Source organism: Camelina sativa, chromosome 9 (genome assembly GCF_000633955.1).
Source record: "Camelina sativa cultivar DH55 chromosome 9, Cs, whole genome shotgun sequence".
Lineage (NCBI taxonomy): Eukaryota > Viridiplantae > Streptophyta > Magnoliopsida > Brassicales > Brassicaceae > Camelina > Camelina sativa.
Window position 1 is genome coordinate 23732533 of NC_025693.1, and position 16559 is coordinate 23749091.

General features: G+C 39.5%; 4 protein-coding genes across 5 annotated transcripts in view; 3 read left to right on the plus strand and 1 right to left on the minus strand.

Annotated features, from left to right (window-relative positions):
- The window catches only part of LOC104715635 (zinc finger protein ZAT11-like), a 1139-nt gene extending 840 nt beyond the window's left edge, over window positions 1-299 (plus strand). Inside the window, exon 2 of the mRNA XM_010433028.2 lies at window positions 252-299. Within this exon, the coding sequence (XP_010431330.1) occupies window positions 252-299 (48 nt within the window). The remainder of the gene's footprint in view (window positions 1-251) is intronic.
- On the minus strand, window positions 332-2718 carry LOC104711935 (ras-related protein RABE1a). Of its 2 annotated transcripts, none has more exons than XM_010428715.2 (9): window positions 2492-2718; window positions 2282-2380; window positions 1823-1895; window positions 1648-1748; window positions 1463-1528; window positions 1198-1295; window positions 1032-1094; window positions 854-946; window positions 332-666 (listed from the first exon to the last, which is right to left on the minus strand). In XM_010428715.2, the coding sequence occupies exons 2-9, from the start codon at window positions 2352-2354 to the stop codon at window positions 586-588; spliced, it is 648 nt and encodes a 215-aa protein (XP_010427017.1). In that variant the 5' UTR covers window positions 2355-2380; window positions 2492-2718; the 3' UTR covers window positions 332-585. The 2 variants fall into 2 exon arrangements, with proteins under 2 accessions (XP_010427017.1, XP_010427016.1); XM_010428714.2 differs by having other exon boundaries at window positions 2282-2356; window positions 2492-2717.
- On the plus strand, window positions 11016-14061 carry LOC104711936 (soluble inorganic pyrophosphatase 4). Its single transcript, XM_010428716.2, has 9 exons — window positions 11016-11245; window positions 11929-12068; window positions 12184-12212; window positions 12485-12550; window positions 12636-12743; window positions 13152-13217; window positions 13313-13433; window positions 13568-13649; window positions 13744-14061. The coding sequence occupies exons 2-9, from the start codon at window positions 11933-11935 to the stop codon at window positions 13784-13786; spliced, it is 651 nt and encodes a 216-aa protein (XP_010427018.1). The 5' UTR covers window positions 11016-11245; window positions 11929-11932; the 3' UTR covers window positions 13787-14061.
- Window positions 14587-16358, plus strand: LOC104711938. The gene is made up of 2 exons (XM_010428717.2): window positions 14587-15291; window positions 16033-16358. Exons 1-2 carry the CDS (start codon window positions 14717-14719, stop codon window positions 16037-16039), a joined length of 582 nt encoding a protein of 193 aa, XP_010427019.1. The 5' UTR covers window positions 14587-14716; the 3' UTR covers window positions 16040-16358.

Genomic DNA, 16559 nt, shown 5'->3' on the forward strand with positions numbered 1-16559 from the left:
TTTTTTTTTTTTTTTTTTTTGTAATTTCTCTCTTGCCAAACATTATTTCATTCTTTATGTCATGATGTAACCACAATTTGTTTGAATAAATCGTTTGAATTCTTTCAATGAGCGACAAAATATTAACAGTTCAAACAGGACTATTTTCGAACCTACACCAAAATACACCGATTCACAATAAAACAGATTTCAATACTTTTTGGTTTTAAGGCTTCGGTAAACACTTAACTCCTAACATACGAGACCTGCAGGCTCCGTCACTAAATCCTTTTAAAATGGATGGAATAAAGTCGTACTAGTTTGTGAGTATAATTCAATAAGAAGAAGATCATTGGTGTGCGACTGATAAACTGATATATTAGATGTCAGAGAATCCATCCCGGAAAAATATGGAATACGAATTGTGTCCTTCACACACTATACCATTAGGGGGAAAGAGAGAATTTTAAAGAATACGTAGAAACACCACCATCTCATAAAAGCAAAAGAAGATTGATTTCTTTTCCCTTTTTTTGTTCTTTCCAAAGGTAAAAAAAATACCATGTCTCTCTTTTCACTAGGCTGGGTTCTTCTCTTTGATAGCCACTAGCCGCAACATGCTGATTTCTGAGTAGCTTGAGATGCTCCTGCACCTTGGTCGGATTGGTTAATTTTGATTGTTTGTGGCTACAAAAATATAAAGAACAATCCGGCCATGTTAATACACACCGTAAATTGTGATTTTACTCAAATACTTCAGGGATTTATCTTGAAATACTAAAAGCTCTAAACTTGTTACTCTATAGATCCTATTTGCAATGTATGATGATGATGATGATGAGGGTGAAAAAAATAATTTAAAGCTTAAAGGTACCTCAGCCTTTGCATCAGTATCTGCAAGTCTTTGCTTAATGTCTTTAGCAATTGAGAAGAAAACTTCTTCAACATTTAAGTTAGTCTTGGCACTCTGCAAGAGAAAACTCATCAAGGTTAACCAAATCAAAATCATACAATTAGTAGGAGACAAATTCAAATCGAGAACCACAACGTACAGTCTCGAAAAACTTGATTCCGTATTCATCTGCAAGAGCTTGGCCCTTAGATGTTGGCACAGCCTGGAGAAACAAAACAAATCGGTGTATCAGCCAAAGGAAAAAAAAAAAACTTAAAATAAATTAGTAAGAGGATACAAGGGAAGGGTGAAAGAGAGAGACTGACTCTTTTGCTTTCATCCATATCAGCTTTGTTCCCAACTAAAATCTTGTTGACATTATCAGAAGCGTGCTGCTCAATGTTACGGATCCAATTCCTGATGTCTGGAGTTGAAGGAAAACAAAGGATTGAAAGGATCGAAGAGAAGAGATTAGTTGAATAGATAGAAATAACAGACTGAGAAAATATGAACTTTAGAACTAATTGCAAAACACAAGGACTAGAACAGAACTAATCAAACTGCAATGTAAAAGATAATAAAGTTCATTACTGTTGAAAGATGATTCATCAGTGACATCATACACAAGCAAAATACCCATGGCTCCACGGTAGTAAGCTGCAATAAGAACAAACCAATTAGGTGAAAAACTCAGAAACGATGCATAAACAAGTAAACAACAGTACGAGAAACTGAAAAGCAAAGGAGCATATCCTAAAGCAAAAGCGAAGACACACCAGTTGTGATAGTGCGGAACCGCTCTTGTCCTGCAGTATCCCAGATTTGCAGCTTAATTCTCTTCCCATCGAGCTCTATAGTCCTTATCTTGAAATCAATCCTGTCAAATACAAAATACAACTTAAGTTGGGGAACAGAAAACCGCATAGGGCACGTGTTAACAGTGTGACATACCCAATAGTTGTAATGAAACTGGTGGTAAACGAGCCATCAGAGAAACGTAAGAGAAGGCAACTCTTACCCACACCTGGTACAAGGGATAGAGAAAGAACTTTTGAATAAACAAACCATTGGAACATAGTGAAAACAAATACAGCTAACAACAAAAAGGAACCAATCAATCAATTTGGCTCAAGGGGGTATATACAAACTTAAGACTAGTCTTAACCATTTGCGACAAATTCTGAATCAACATTTCTAAGCTGATGAATATTCAAATATGAGTAAAGATGTGTAACTAAATCACATTAGGGACTAATCGTAAATGGACAATCAAAAAAATTCAAATCACTCATGCCTCTCACATATCCTTCAAACAAAACGTGAAGCTTATCAAGAAATAAATTGAACAAAAAAAATGCAAGGAACAAAGGCAAATTAGTACGATCTCAATGATGAAGGAAACAAACATACCGCTGTCTCCGATCAAAAGAAGTTTAATGAGGTAATCGTAATCAGCACGAGCTCTAGCAGGAGGAGCAGCCATCTCTATAAACAAAATCAAAGTTCTAGCTGAATAAACAAATCAACACTGGTACGTAAGCCAATAGGGAGAGAGACAAATTCAAATCGAGAATCATGAACGTATAAAACACTAAAAAATCGAAAGGGGAGAAGTAGTACCAGATCTAACTCAGGGAAGACGAATCGTCCGAACGGAGCAAGACAGTAGTAACCGGACGGCCGTTGAATTGTATTTTTATTCTTCTCCCGATCGGATTTTTTCGGAGATTCAGAAGAGCCTTTTTCTTTTTTTTTTTTTTTTGGTTTGAGAGAAGAAGGAGAAGGAGAGGGAATAGATCTGGACCGTTAGATCTTGTTCGTGATGGAGATCTGTGTTTGGCCGGGGCTCGTGGTCTTCGGTTACGGTTTTGATAAAACACTTAATACGTTGACGTTTTAATATATCTTTGACCAAACGGGCCTTGGGCTACTTTTTGTGTGCGACAAATCTATGATTTTAGCACCTAACCCAATAGAACTATCGTAATCGAAATACGCGACTCAAACTTGTGCTATACGATATTTGATGGCTTTTTTTTTTTAACTTCGCGTGTGCGTCAAAGGATCCAAACAAAAAGTTGAAAGCATGCATCTTACTTAACCCGTAATGGACTGATTAATGGTTAAGAGGGAGATGTGTGTGTAATCTTCAGTTGAACCCTGTTGTGTTGTGTGACGCGGTTGTTCCAAAACTTTTGTGGCATATTATTTCGTTGACTTTCAATAGTTCTTTTCATAGTTTAAGCAACTAAAACGTTTTTAAAAGTTGATTGCATCCCTTCATTTGTAAATCAACTAAAAAAAACTTGAACTGGCATAATCCTCCAACAAAACTCACAAGGTGACGCAAAGGTGAAATAGGTTAGGCAAAGAGAGAGAGTTGATTGTCGCAAAGAAGTGTTTTACAATCTGCAAATCCCTTTCTCCTTCTGCAACTCATCCGGGAAGGACAACAAAAAACGTAATCGCTTCATCTTGTTCCCGAAGCTTCATTGCTTGGTTGAATAGATGGACCGAAAACTTGGTTTAATTACCATCTTATGCTTCCATGTTTTAATTTTTTTGCCATGCAACCATATTTATAGGTTTCTAATCTTTGATTGTATGTCAGAAAACAATAAGTGTGAAGGTTTTCTGTGTTATTTCCACTTGAGGCTGAACCTCTATTTATACATTGGAGAGATTAACCTAATGTATCCTAGCTATTTAATGGAAAGAATATGCAGTTGCCTTTATAAACATAGGCTAATTACAAGTATTGATTTGATGAGATACGATTGATACTAACGTATCATTAGCATATCTCATTACCCCCCCTCACGTTGGAGCGTACAGGTCACTGATGCCTAACGTGGACTTGAAAGCTTCGAACTCTTTACTCCCAAGGGCTTTGGTCATGATGTCTGCTAGTTGTTGTGACGTATGAACATGTTTCGTTTGAATGATACCACGTACAATCTCATCTCGTATGAAATGGCATTCACGTTCGATGTGTTTTGTTCTCTCATGGAACACGGGATTAGCGGCGAGGTGAATGGCGGCCATACTGTCACAGTGAACCACGACCGGTGCAGAATGTTCCACTCCAAGGGACCACAATAGGTTCTTCAACCATAGAACTTCACGAACTGTTTGAGACATAGCTCGATACTCTGCCTCAGCCGATGAGTGAGAGACGACATCCTGTTTGCGTGTCTTCCACGAAATTGGAGAATCGCCTAGCTGAATGAACCAACAAGTCAAGGAACGACGAGTCGTTGGGCAACCTTGCCAGTCCGAGTCGCACCAAACTTTAAGAGACAAAGAGGAATCAGAGCGAAGCAGAATTCCCTGACCTGGACTATGTTTGAGATAACGAACAACACGTAGAGCCGCATCTAAGTGTTTACATCGTGGTGCTTGCATGAACTGAGTGAGAATATGAATCGAGTATGCAAGATCAGGACGAGTCGTTCCCAGATAGATGAGGCGACCAACTAAACGGCGATAACGTCCCGGATCCGATAACAATTCTCCTTTGTGCAGTGCGAGCTTGTGATTCTGATCAAGGGGAAAGTCTACTGGTTAACACCAAGTAAACCTGTTTCAGTGATGATATCGAGAGCGTATTTCCTTTGACAAAGATAGAAGCCAGCAGGACTCCGAGCAACTTCAATTCCAAGGAAATATTTCAAAACGCCTAGATCCTTCATGTGAAAACATGAGCTGAGATAGGACTTGAACTTCTCAAGTAGAGATAGAGTGTTTGCGGAGAGAACAAGATCATCCACATAAATGAGGACATAGATACGATGAGTACCACGAGTGTAAGAGAAGAGAGAGTAGTCAGCCACAGATTGCACAAAACCATATTCTTTCAAAGCGGTGGTGAGTTTTGCAAACCAACAGCGAGGAGCTTGACGTAAACCATAAAGAGATTTGTGCAAGCGGCAGACCTGAGACTTGTCCTGTGTGCGAAAGCCAGGAGGTGGGAGCATATAGACCTCTTCATTTAAGTCACCATGCAGGAAGGCGTTGTGCACGTCCATTTGATGAACAGGCCAGTCCCTAACCGCGGCAACCTCAAGGAGCGTACGAATGGTGGTCATTTTAACCACGGGTGCGAACGTTTCGTTGTAATCAGTACCTTCTACTTGGTTATTGCCAAGGACCACGAGTCTTGCTTTGTATCGTTCGAGAGTACCATCAGACTTAAATTTCAATCTGAAAACCCATTTGCAGCCGAGAGCCTTCTTACCAGGTACCAAGAGATTCCAATGCATCAATCTCTGTACGGACAGCGTTACGCCAGCGTTCATCTAAGACAGCTTGAGAGTAGTGTTGCGGTTCAAAGCTGTTGGTGATAGAAAGGACATACTCTTGATGTTTTTCAGAGAATCGGGTTGTTGTGGTGTAGTCAGAAATTGGATATTTGCAATCAAAATTGGTGACTCCAAGAGCATTGGTAATCTGAAGAACATAATCGGCTAGTTTGGTAGGAACCTTTCGTTGGCGTTTCCCAACTCCAAGTTCCTCTATAGGCGGAACATCGACGGCAACCGGNGAACTGAGTGAGAATATGAATCGAGTATGCAAGATCAGGACGAGTCGTTCCCAGATAGATGAGGCGACCAACTAAACGGCGATAACGTCCCGGATCCGATAACAATTCTCCTTTGTGCAGTGCGAGCTTGTGATTCTGATCAAGGGGAAAGTCTACTGGTTAACACCAAGTAAACCTGTTTCAGTGATGATATCGAGAGCGTATTTCCTTTGACAAAGATAGAAGCCAGCAGGACTCCGAGCAACTTCAATTCCAAGGAAATATTTCAAAACGCCTAGATCCTTCATGTGAAAACATGAGCTGAGATAGGACTTGAACTTCTCAAGTAGAGATAGAGTGTTTGCGGAGAGAACAAGATCATCCACATAAATGAGGACATAGATACGATGAGTACCACGAGTGTAAGAGAAGAGAGAGTAGTCAGCCACAGATTGCACAAAACCATATTCTTTCAAAGCGGTGGTGAGTTTTGCAAACCAACAGCGAGGAGCTTGACGTAAACCATAAAGAGATTTGTGCAAGCGGCAGACCTGAGACTTGTCCTGTGTGCGAAAGCCAGGAGGTGGGAGCATATAGACCTCTTCATTTAAGTCACCATGCAGGAAGGCGTTGTGCACGTCCATTTGATGAACAGGCCAGTCCCTAACCGCGGCAACCTCAAGGAGCGTACGAATGGTGGTCATTTTAACCACGGGTGCGAACGTTTCGTTGTAATCAGTACCTTCTACTTGGTTATTGCCAAGGACCACGAGTCTTGCTTTGTATCGTTCGAGAGTACCATCAGACTTAAATTTCAATCTGAAAACCCATTTGCAGCCGAGAGCCTTCTTACCAGGTACCAAGAGATTCCAATGCATCAATCTCTGTACGGACAGCGTTACGCCAGCGTTCATCTAAGACAGCTTGAGAGTAGTGTTGCGGTTCAAAGCTGTTGGTGATAGAAAGGACATACTCTTGATGTTTTTCAGAGAATCGGGTTGTTGTGGTGTAGTCAGAAATTGGATATTTGCAATCAAAATTGGTGACTCCAAGAGCATTGGTAATCTGAAGAACATAATCGGCTAGTTTGGTAGGAACCTTTCGTTGGCGTTTCCCAACTCCAAGTTCCTCTATAGGCGGAACATCGACGGCAACCGGAGAAGGAGCTGGTTGAACAGAGGTAGCACTGTCAGAAGTATCAGAGGCAGAGGATTCTGTCGAAGGCGAAACAGAGGAACCAGCAGGAGACGGTGTTGGTTCCTTAGGAGGAAGCACAGGCTCAGAAGAGACGGATGGCGAGAGATCAGAATTACTGTCAACCGTATTTGGTGGTGAAGGAGGAAGAGGTGTTTCGTCGACAGAATTATCAGATGAAGGAGCTGGTGCAGGAGCGCGAGGAGGAGGTCGTGAATCATCATCAAGAGGGTCGAAAAACAGAGGTGTTTCAGAGAGAGACACATCTTCAACAGAAGAGTCAGTACTCGCAAACGGAAAAATATCTTCACAGAAGATAACATCACGTGAGATGGTGATGATTCCGGTATCCAAGTCGTACACACGCCACCCCTTTTTACCATAGGGATAACCGAGAAATATTGAACGCTTACTACGTGTTGCAAACTTGTCACCGCCGTGATTCTGATTATGAACATAACATAAACAACTGAAGACCCGCAAATGAGTGATAGGAGGAGGTCGGTTGTAGAGTTTTTCGAATGGTGTTTTGCCAGCTAGTACTTTGGACGGAGTACGATTGATCAAGTAGGCAGCTGTAAGAACACATTCATCCCACATCTCGATAGGAAGAGAAGCTTGGAACCGGAGTGCACGGGCAACGTTGAGGATGTGGCGGTGCTTCCGCTCAACACGACCGTTTTGTTGTGGAGTCCCGACACATGACGTCTCATGGATAATACCCTTTTGCTGGAAATAATTTTTGAGACAGATGAACTCACTTCCATTATCGCTACGAATGGTTTTGACTTGTTTATCAAATTGGCGTTCAACTAAGGCTATGAAGTTTTGAAGTTGAGAGGGAGCAGAAACTTTATCTGGTAACAAGTATGTCCATACCGCCCTTGAGAAGTCATCAAGGATTGTTAAAAAATATTTGGAGCCGTTGTGAGAAGTAGTTCGATACGGACCCCAAAGATCACAGTGCACAAGTTGAAAAACGTCTGTTGTTTTATTCAAACTAGTGGGAAACATATCCTTTGTTTGTTTGGCTTGCATACAAATGTCACATGCCTTATTACTAGAACAACGAAGACCAGAAATAGGTAAAAGACCAAGAACAGTTGAAGAGGGATGCCCCAAACGCTTGTGCCAAACATCTGCGGACTGAGTAGAGACATGGAACGAAGTAGCACTATCCGGACTACAGAAGAAATAGAGACCATCTTGTTGTTCAGCTGCGCCAATCAGCATCCTCGTGGTGCGGTCCTGAATCACACACAACTTATCGGTTATCTGGAAGACACAAGCACGATCACGGTTTAGTTGTGAAACGGAGATCAAATGACACTTCAAACCATCCACAAAATAAACGTTTTGAAGACTAAGATGCGGACCCAGACAAACTGTGCCGTGTTGTGTAGACTGAGTTAATCGACCATCAGGCAGTTTAATCAACATAGGAGACATAGACCGAATCTCAGACAAGAATGATAAAGACCCCGTCATATGGTTTGAAGCACCTGTATCAATAATCCAAGAGTTGAGAAACAACGTACCCGAAAGTTTCGTGTTGTGATCACGAACACGATCACGTTCATCGAGTAGGGTGACCAACGACTGCCATTGTGCATCATTTAAGCCGCTAAAACCGATGCGATCAGAGGTAGTGAGTGCAGTGTTGGCTGATGCTGGAGTCACAACCATCTGATTTACACGAGCCACCGGAGCAGAGCGGTTACTTGCGGGAGAAGGAAGAAGACCTTGTTGGGAAGACTCCCCCAGTTTTGGTTTCGAACGATCCCCCCACCAAGCAGGATAACCTATCTTTCGAAAGCATTGTTCCGCCATGTGACCAGTTCGACCGCAGGTAGAGCACACCATGGATTTGTTACGATGATCACCACTCTGTTTGAAACGAGGTTGTGATTGAACCGCGAAGCTAACACCATCGGAGCGCTCGTCAAGAATGCGACTTGTGGCTTTAGCCTCTTCATCTTGAGAAACAGCGTTGTAAGCCTCATCAAGCGTGGGCAAAGGAACACGCGAGAGCAACGCTGATTTGACCGAGCCAAAGGACGCTTCATCAAGACCCATAAGGAATTGATGTAACTTATCTTCTTCACGTTCTTTCAGGACCTCGGTCATGGTTTTGGCCTGCTGATAATCATTGAGCAACGACCACAGTTTCATAAGCTTACCGTAGTAGGTTTCAATCGCCAAACCCTTCTGACGACACGTAGCGAGCTCCGTCTTGAGACGCTGAACCCGTTGGCCGCTTTTGATAGAGTAACGAACACGTATATGTTCCCACAAATCAACGGCGGCTTCACAATGAGCAAGATTAGAACGCAAGGCAGGATCAACCGTAAGTTTGATCCAAGAGATGACCAGTGCATTGTTAGCACACCAGTCTTCGTAATCAGCTGAAGCTTCGCCGGGATTGGGAATCTTGCCATCAATAAACCCAAACTTCTTGCGAGCACGAAGAGCTAAACGAATGCTATTGGCCCATTCATCATAGTTGGGACCACGTAAGGCCGGTTGAGAGATCACACAACCCGGATTATCTCCGGAAGACAAGTCGTATGGGGAGATGGTCCTCCGTGTTGTGTCAGATCTAGGCTGAGCCTGAGTGGTCGCATCGGTGTTTTCAGACATCAGAAGAGAATCTTATCGTATGAAAAGAAAAAAAACGATGAAGACTAGGTCAAGAAAAAAAAAAGAATTGGGAAGGTAGAAAGAAGAAGGATCGAACAACGCCTTTTTGTATATGGCTATTGCTCTGATACCATGTTAGAAAACAATAAGTGTGAAGGTTTTCTGTGTTATTTCCACTTGAGGCTGAACCTCTATTTATACATTGAAGAGATTAACCTAATGTATCCTAGCTATTTAATGGAAAGAATATGCAGTTGCCTTTATAAACATAGGCTAATTACAAGTATTGATTTGATGAGATACGATTGATACTAACGTATCATTAGCATATCTCATTATTGTAACCTAAAGTTTTTTCATATCAATGAAATATTTACAATTTAGCAAAAAAAAAAAAAAAAGAGAGAGTTGATCGATTGACAAATTGGTAAAGATGATTGAATATGAAAAAATAATGTCGTCGGTGTTAAGCAAAATAGTCATCCCAAGAATAAAGCGTTGGATAGGGATATTCTTACAATGATCCTACGTAGCATCTACTGTACTGCATGAGCATCCGTTACTCAACCCCATCCAACGATCATCCTCTGCGTACAGGTCCACAGGTTCACTTTCTGACCGACCAATAAGAGAATGACACGACGTCACGACGTAAGCCTTTTCTAAATTACGCGATCTAGTTGCCTTTTTCTGTATGGATACGATACGAAGAGTGTTTCCATCGACATTAAAGGAAACTTTAGCCATTAAAAGTGAAATCATATATTTTCCAGATTTGTTTTGAATTTAAATTTCCGATTAGTACGTCGAATGTGATCGTGTTCTTTAATGTTTTATCCAAAGTCAGAAACATGATATCCAACACCGTTGTATTAAAGGAAATCTAAATTAACGCGATTAATTAGGACAATGTTTATCCAAATTTATCCAGTTTTTGTGGATAATCATATCTATATCATCCAAATTCTTACCAAAATAAATAAGTATTACTCATTAAACTTTTACCAGACAAGAAAGTCAGAAACATAATATTATCCAGCACCGTTCGAACTTATTGACTGCAAAAGGTATTTGGGAACACACGTGTATATTAGTAGGACAGACATAATTACAGTATATTGTTTTTTATTTATAAATGTCAAAAACGAAATATTAATGAGTTGTAAACGAGAAACAGAATAAAAAATATAGTAACAATTTGAATATACCCAAAATCACAAGTGATTTTCTTTTCCAAAGATTAGTGTTACCAAAATAATTATAAGTAACTAATTTATTTTCTGACATCATGGTTACCAAAGAACTATATTATTATATATATACGTTTATATATTTTCGTTTGAATGAGAGAAAGAAAAAAAGAAAACGAATATTCACTTGACAGATTACATATGCTTTTCTTTTAATTGCAGTTTGTAATCCACCGACAGATAAAAATCAAGATGTTGTCGTCATAAATCTGAACACGAATATTTCCAGTGCACTCGCTTGCACCTGATCTCAGCTCTCTCTCTCTTAAGCATATTCCTTATTTACACTGTAGCTAACGGAGACTTAACGTGGACTCCTCGCAATCCGAGTCACGTAGCCAGACCTTACGTTGACCCCACCGCCGTTAGGAATTCCGTCTATATCTCTTTCTCTATCATCCAATAATATTTAGACATGTGTATACAATTAGGATCAGGACATATTCCAAAAGTAAAGAGATTTTATTTTTATTTGGTAATGCTTTTTATTTATTAATTATTTATTCTTCCTTCCAAAATATTAGTAATATTCATGGAGCCTTCAAATAGCACAGAAACAGAGAGACAGAACAGAGCGGGAACGCGTCTAGTTTACAGCTTTCTTCTAATCTCCTTTAGCTTTTCTCTCTATACTCTTCCTTCTCTCTCTCTCTCTCTTTACATCGGTGTGTGCTTCTTCTCGGGTTCACTCTTCTTGAGATCTGTGCCTTTGTTTCTTCTTCATTCAAACGCTTTTTGCTCTCGGTAGATTGGTTCGATTCGCTACAGGTACGGATTTCGAAATGCTCTTCGATCGGATTTGTTCTTTCTTTCATCACCGGGGTTTCTAGTGTTTGTGTTGGTTGTCTTAATCCGCTTGGATATGGCATGAGCTATAATTTTCTAAGTTCTTGTATATTTATTGTTTTCGAGGGAGCTTTGTAACCTGTAGATCTGAGTTGGGTTAAAAAAAAATTCAAACTTTTTGATTTCTAGATACTCAAAAGTCCGTTAATGGAAAAAAATGTTAGCTCGTTTTTGTCTCAAAAGCGCATTGGTGATTATCTGAAGATGATTCTAGAGAGTGTCCTGTTTTATTTTTATGTATATATGAAAGAAAAAAATCGATCTTTTTGCGTCACTTTATATACACATGTCGGAACGGTTTTTGTCGGTGATTACATTTAAGGATTGATGAACTGCTGCAATACAAATTATACGTTTATTGGACGTTTCTGTAACTTTCTTCTTTTTAAAAAAGGATTTTTTTGTATCTTATGTCTCTGTGTCCACCATTGCGTTGCTTAATCAAAAACTTATTTTCCCAGGTGCTAAAGATAAATGTCGGTTCCGGGATTTGTTATTGTTGAGATATAGATCTAGGGGGAATTATAACATTTGTAAAAGATCTAGGGCCATAATTTTGTCTTCTTTCAGAGATTTATAGATTGCTATGTGCATTGTTTTTGCAGCAAAATGGCGCCACCGATTGAGATTCCTGCCAAGAGTTATGTTGAGAAACATGTTGCACTTCCTACCCTTAATGAGAGGATACTTTCTTCCATGAGCCACAGATCAGTTGCTGCACACCCATGGCATGATCTTGAGATTGGTAAGCAATACGTAACAGTTTCCTCTTCTCTTTTTTTTTTTGGGGTTCTAAGATATATTGTTTCTTAATAATACTAACTCGATATATTTTACTTTCCATTTCTTTTGTTCTATAGGACCTGAAGCCCCAATTATCTTCAACTGTGTAAGTATTTTGGCTTATGTTCTTGATACTTGGCCAGCAAAAAGATCTGAATATATTTTATTAGATCTGTATGCGTATTGGGAGTCGCTGCACTTGTATACTATTTCCACAGCATTTACGTACTTGTATCATTCACTCAAAGAAAATTTCAAATGCTGTTTTCCTTGGGACCAGATCGAGCCTAGTGTAGTGTAGGATATGAATGACGTCCATTGCCTGATTAGGAAACCAATTTAATCATTGAGATATTTCTCTCGGGATTATTATTGCAGGTGGTTGAGATAGGAAAGGGGAGCAAAGTGAAGTATGAACTCGACAAAACTACGGGTCTCATTAAGGTAACTTTAAATGCAGCAACTTTCTTCACTGTCCTTTTGCGCTATTAAAGAAGCACTATTGTTTATACAGTACATATATTGTCAGGTCGATCGTATTCTTTACTCATCTGTCGTTTACCCACACAACTATGGGTTCATTCCGCGTACTCTTTGTGAGGACAGTGATCCTATTGATGTTCTCGTCATCATGCAGGTAACCTCTTTTACATAATGTTTCTTGTTCCATTTTGATTTGTGCCTCTGATAAGCTTTGAAGGAGGTCAACAGCTGAACTCATAGCTATAGACACTACTGTATACAATGTCTAACCTCTAAGGGTTAATGTAGCAGATTAGAAATGTTGTGAGTTGATTAGAGAGCAATTAGTGACGGCTAGGCTTATACAGGTGTCTCAACATATAGTTTAGAGTGGGAATTTTTCTAGTGTTCAGTTTGGAATTTAAGTCTCTTATTAATCAAGTTTCTCTGGTTTGATAAAATTGAACAAGAGAAACAGTTTCACAGCTTCTGTTCTTATTAGCTTCACCCTGTTTTCTAAGTCTGTCTTATTTGACCGGTAGAAAACACATCCATGTGAATCATGTTGAATTTTTTCTTACAGGAACCAGTGATCCCAGGATGCTTTCTTCGGGCCAAAGCTATTGGTCTTATGCCAATGATTGATCAGGTTAAAAAATTAACATCCTTCAATGTCTATATATCATCATTATGTCACTATGAAAGTAACAGAGAATAAACTAGATGCTCTTTCTGATTTAAAAGGGTGAGAAAGACGACAAGATTATTGCTGTCTGCGCTGATGATCCAGAGTATCGTCATTACAACGACATCAGTGAGCTTCCGCCTCATCGTATGGCTGAGATCCGTCGTTTCTTTGAAGACTGTGAGTGTTCTTTCTTCACCTTCTTTCAAAATTTTGTATGGTTAAGGATGGTATGAGATTAATCCGATTACGTTTAATAACCGAAATCGAAGCCAAAGCATATTGAGACTCATATTCATGGATTCTTGTTGCAGATAAGAAAAACGAGAACAAGGAAGTAGCCGTGAACGACTTCCTTCCGGCAACAGCAGCCTACGACGCAGTTCAGCATTCCATGTAAAGCAGCCTTCATTTAACACTGACTGTTACAAACTACATATTCATATAGTATGACATTTTAAACTGATAACTCTTATGTACCCATATGTAGGGATCTCTATGCGGACTACGTCGTGGAGAACCTGAGACGTTGATTGACCAACCCAAGCAATGGAACGAGAGCTTACAACTGCATTATTCACATTTTGTTTTCTTGACAGATGTGAAAGGTGTAAAACACAAATATAAATATACATATAAAAATGTGAGGGTTCTCAAAGGATATATATTTGTGTATGTCCTCTGTTGAATCCGGTATATGATGCCGATAATTCAAAGACTAAAACTGGGATTTTACCCATTTGTTTTCTATCACTTTTTTTTGAATTATGGAGTCATTTCCTATATCTTGATTAATTTTTTCTTTTCATTTGAGTTCTTATATTAAATCTTTTATTATTTTTACCTTTCATTTCTTTACAAAGTATTCACTATCTAAACGAGGATTCTACTCTAAAAAGCATATGAAAGATGCATACTAAAGTAGGATTAGTCCGCTCTTAATTCACAATACCATTCATCATTACGGACTAAAAATCTCCGTATTAATACGTACTTGAACATAAAATTTCTTATCATCGTAATTTCATAGTACCAATGTTATAGTGCATTTACTATAGTTAGAGGCTTTGGCTTACCAAAACATTGGTACGCATGCTCTGATCCGGAAGGTATGATCCAACCATTCAAAGTCATTACCAAATTCCAAGTTGCTTCAATCTTTGTTTTTTTTTCTTCTCTTTTACTTCAATCTTTGTTTAGCCAACTAAAATCAATTCCATTTACAAAAATCAAATAGGATGCGTGTAATAGAATATTACCAGTTTAGCCTCCATTTTTTCTCATATTTGCCGGATTACCCACGTTTACCTTTTCTATGAACCGTCTCATCGTAAACCAAAAACCCTTTCCTATCTATCCCTAAAACCCGAGAGGCCGAGACCGAGAGAGAGTATCTTCTTTCTCTTCTTTAGGGTAGAAGAAGGACAAATTCGAAGAAGATCGATTCGTTTTAATCATCAACGATGAGCTCTTTCAATGGAAACAGCAACATCGACAACCTCCTAATCCAAACCCTACTTGGACGTCTCCAAATTCGTCCCCCTAACTCCCATTTCCTCTCTCAATCCCTAGATGACCTACTCTTCAAATCCGACGACAGCGACGGCGACTATGACGGAGAAGGACAGACCAGTCTCGACAGAGAAGAAGCTAGGCTCGAGAAAGAGCTAATCCGAGTCATCGTCTCCGGTCGAAGCGATTCTCTTAAGCCGAATTCAGGACAAGCCGTGACAGTCAACGAACACCACATCTGCGTTGGGTTTCACGAGGATGAGGAATCTGATTACCGTGTTTGGGAGTGGCATGGTCATATCATGTTGTTCGATGAAGAGAATGGGTACACCCCTGAGTATATCTACGGGAATTACTTCGAGAGGTTGCCTGTGAAGCTTCCTAACCGCCGTGTAGACAAGGAGAAGAAGGAAGTGAAAGAAGAGGAGGTTGAGAATTTGGGGCTTAGAGAGTTGATCGATGTTGGAGACGACGCTTCTCGTGGTAGGATTCTTCATAGGAACAACATCAACATCGGTTCCTCAAGGTTGCTTTCTTATTAACTCCTTTTTTTTTTTTTAACTTTTTATCATTCTGTGTTATGTCAGTTCCTGTGAAATCTGTTTCAAGTAAGTCTTAGGATACTATGATGATTCTATAAGTTATTAAGACTACAAGTTTAGTGAGTAATGTAACAGTGGCTATTGATTTTGGGATGATTTAGTTGTTCATTGATGATCTAATGTTGGCTAGTCAATGTTTTGGGTCATGTATAGAGTGTGTATGCAGTGAGAAATATAACAATGTTTTTTGGATGTTTTTTGCTGTTAGCGACCTGCCCTTATTTCTGTTTTGATCAATACCATAAGAGAACTTCAGCACATGTTGTTGTTTCCTGACTGAAGTTACTGGTTGGGCCAATGTTTGGTTGTGGTTTGTTGATAGTTGTTTCCCATAATTTGATAAAACTGCATTATTCTTACAAAGAATGCTTTCTGTCAACTGTTGTACCCTTGCTTGCTTGGCCTTCAGTGCTGTCCATTGATCTTCAGATATCCATTTTTACATTTACCTAATGAGAGTTCTCAGACGATCAAGCAATAGTATTACTAGTGCTTGATCTTATTCTTGCTTCTTCATATTCCATTCGCATACCCATCCTCTTCCAAGTATCTGTTAGGATTACCCTCTTGTCTCACATTAGATCCCAACTGATTATCTTGCGTTTCCATACTCAAAATGTTTGAATCAATCGCTGAATTTATGTGGGTTCATGTGATATTGGCAGGGTCTAAGTTCCTAAGAGCGTCGTGGCAGTGAGAGGTCACATTGTTCGGGAAGATTTCAGATGTGTGAACAACTCGCGACAACAAAACATTAAGTGCTGGTGGATTTACGGGTTCTGCTCAGTTCTATTTATACCTTGAAATCCATTGGTGAAGCTGTTCTTTTTAAGAAGTTTTATCTGAAGTTGTTTCTGAACCAAAATTTACAATACCTGCTAATGAACAGAGAAAAGATTACAGAATCATGGTCATCGAACTCGGAAGCTTTTAACGTTTCCCATGTTTGTCTATTTTATGTTCTTTGCTTAAATCATATATTTTGCTCATATTCCTCGAAATCTGCTTGTGTCTAAATATTCCTGAAATGAACTCTTAACACCTTGGGACGTTTGAGATTCAAACATCCTCAGCCTCAGAGACTTCTCGCTAGAGATTCGTGCCAAGCTTATGTCACACACCAAATCGAGAAAGCGACGTTGATTAAGCTTTAAAGTCACAAATGAACGTTCATTAAGGACACTTGGATTTA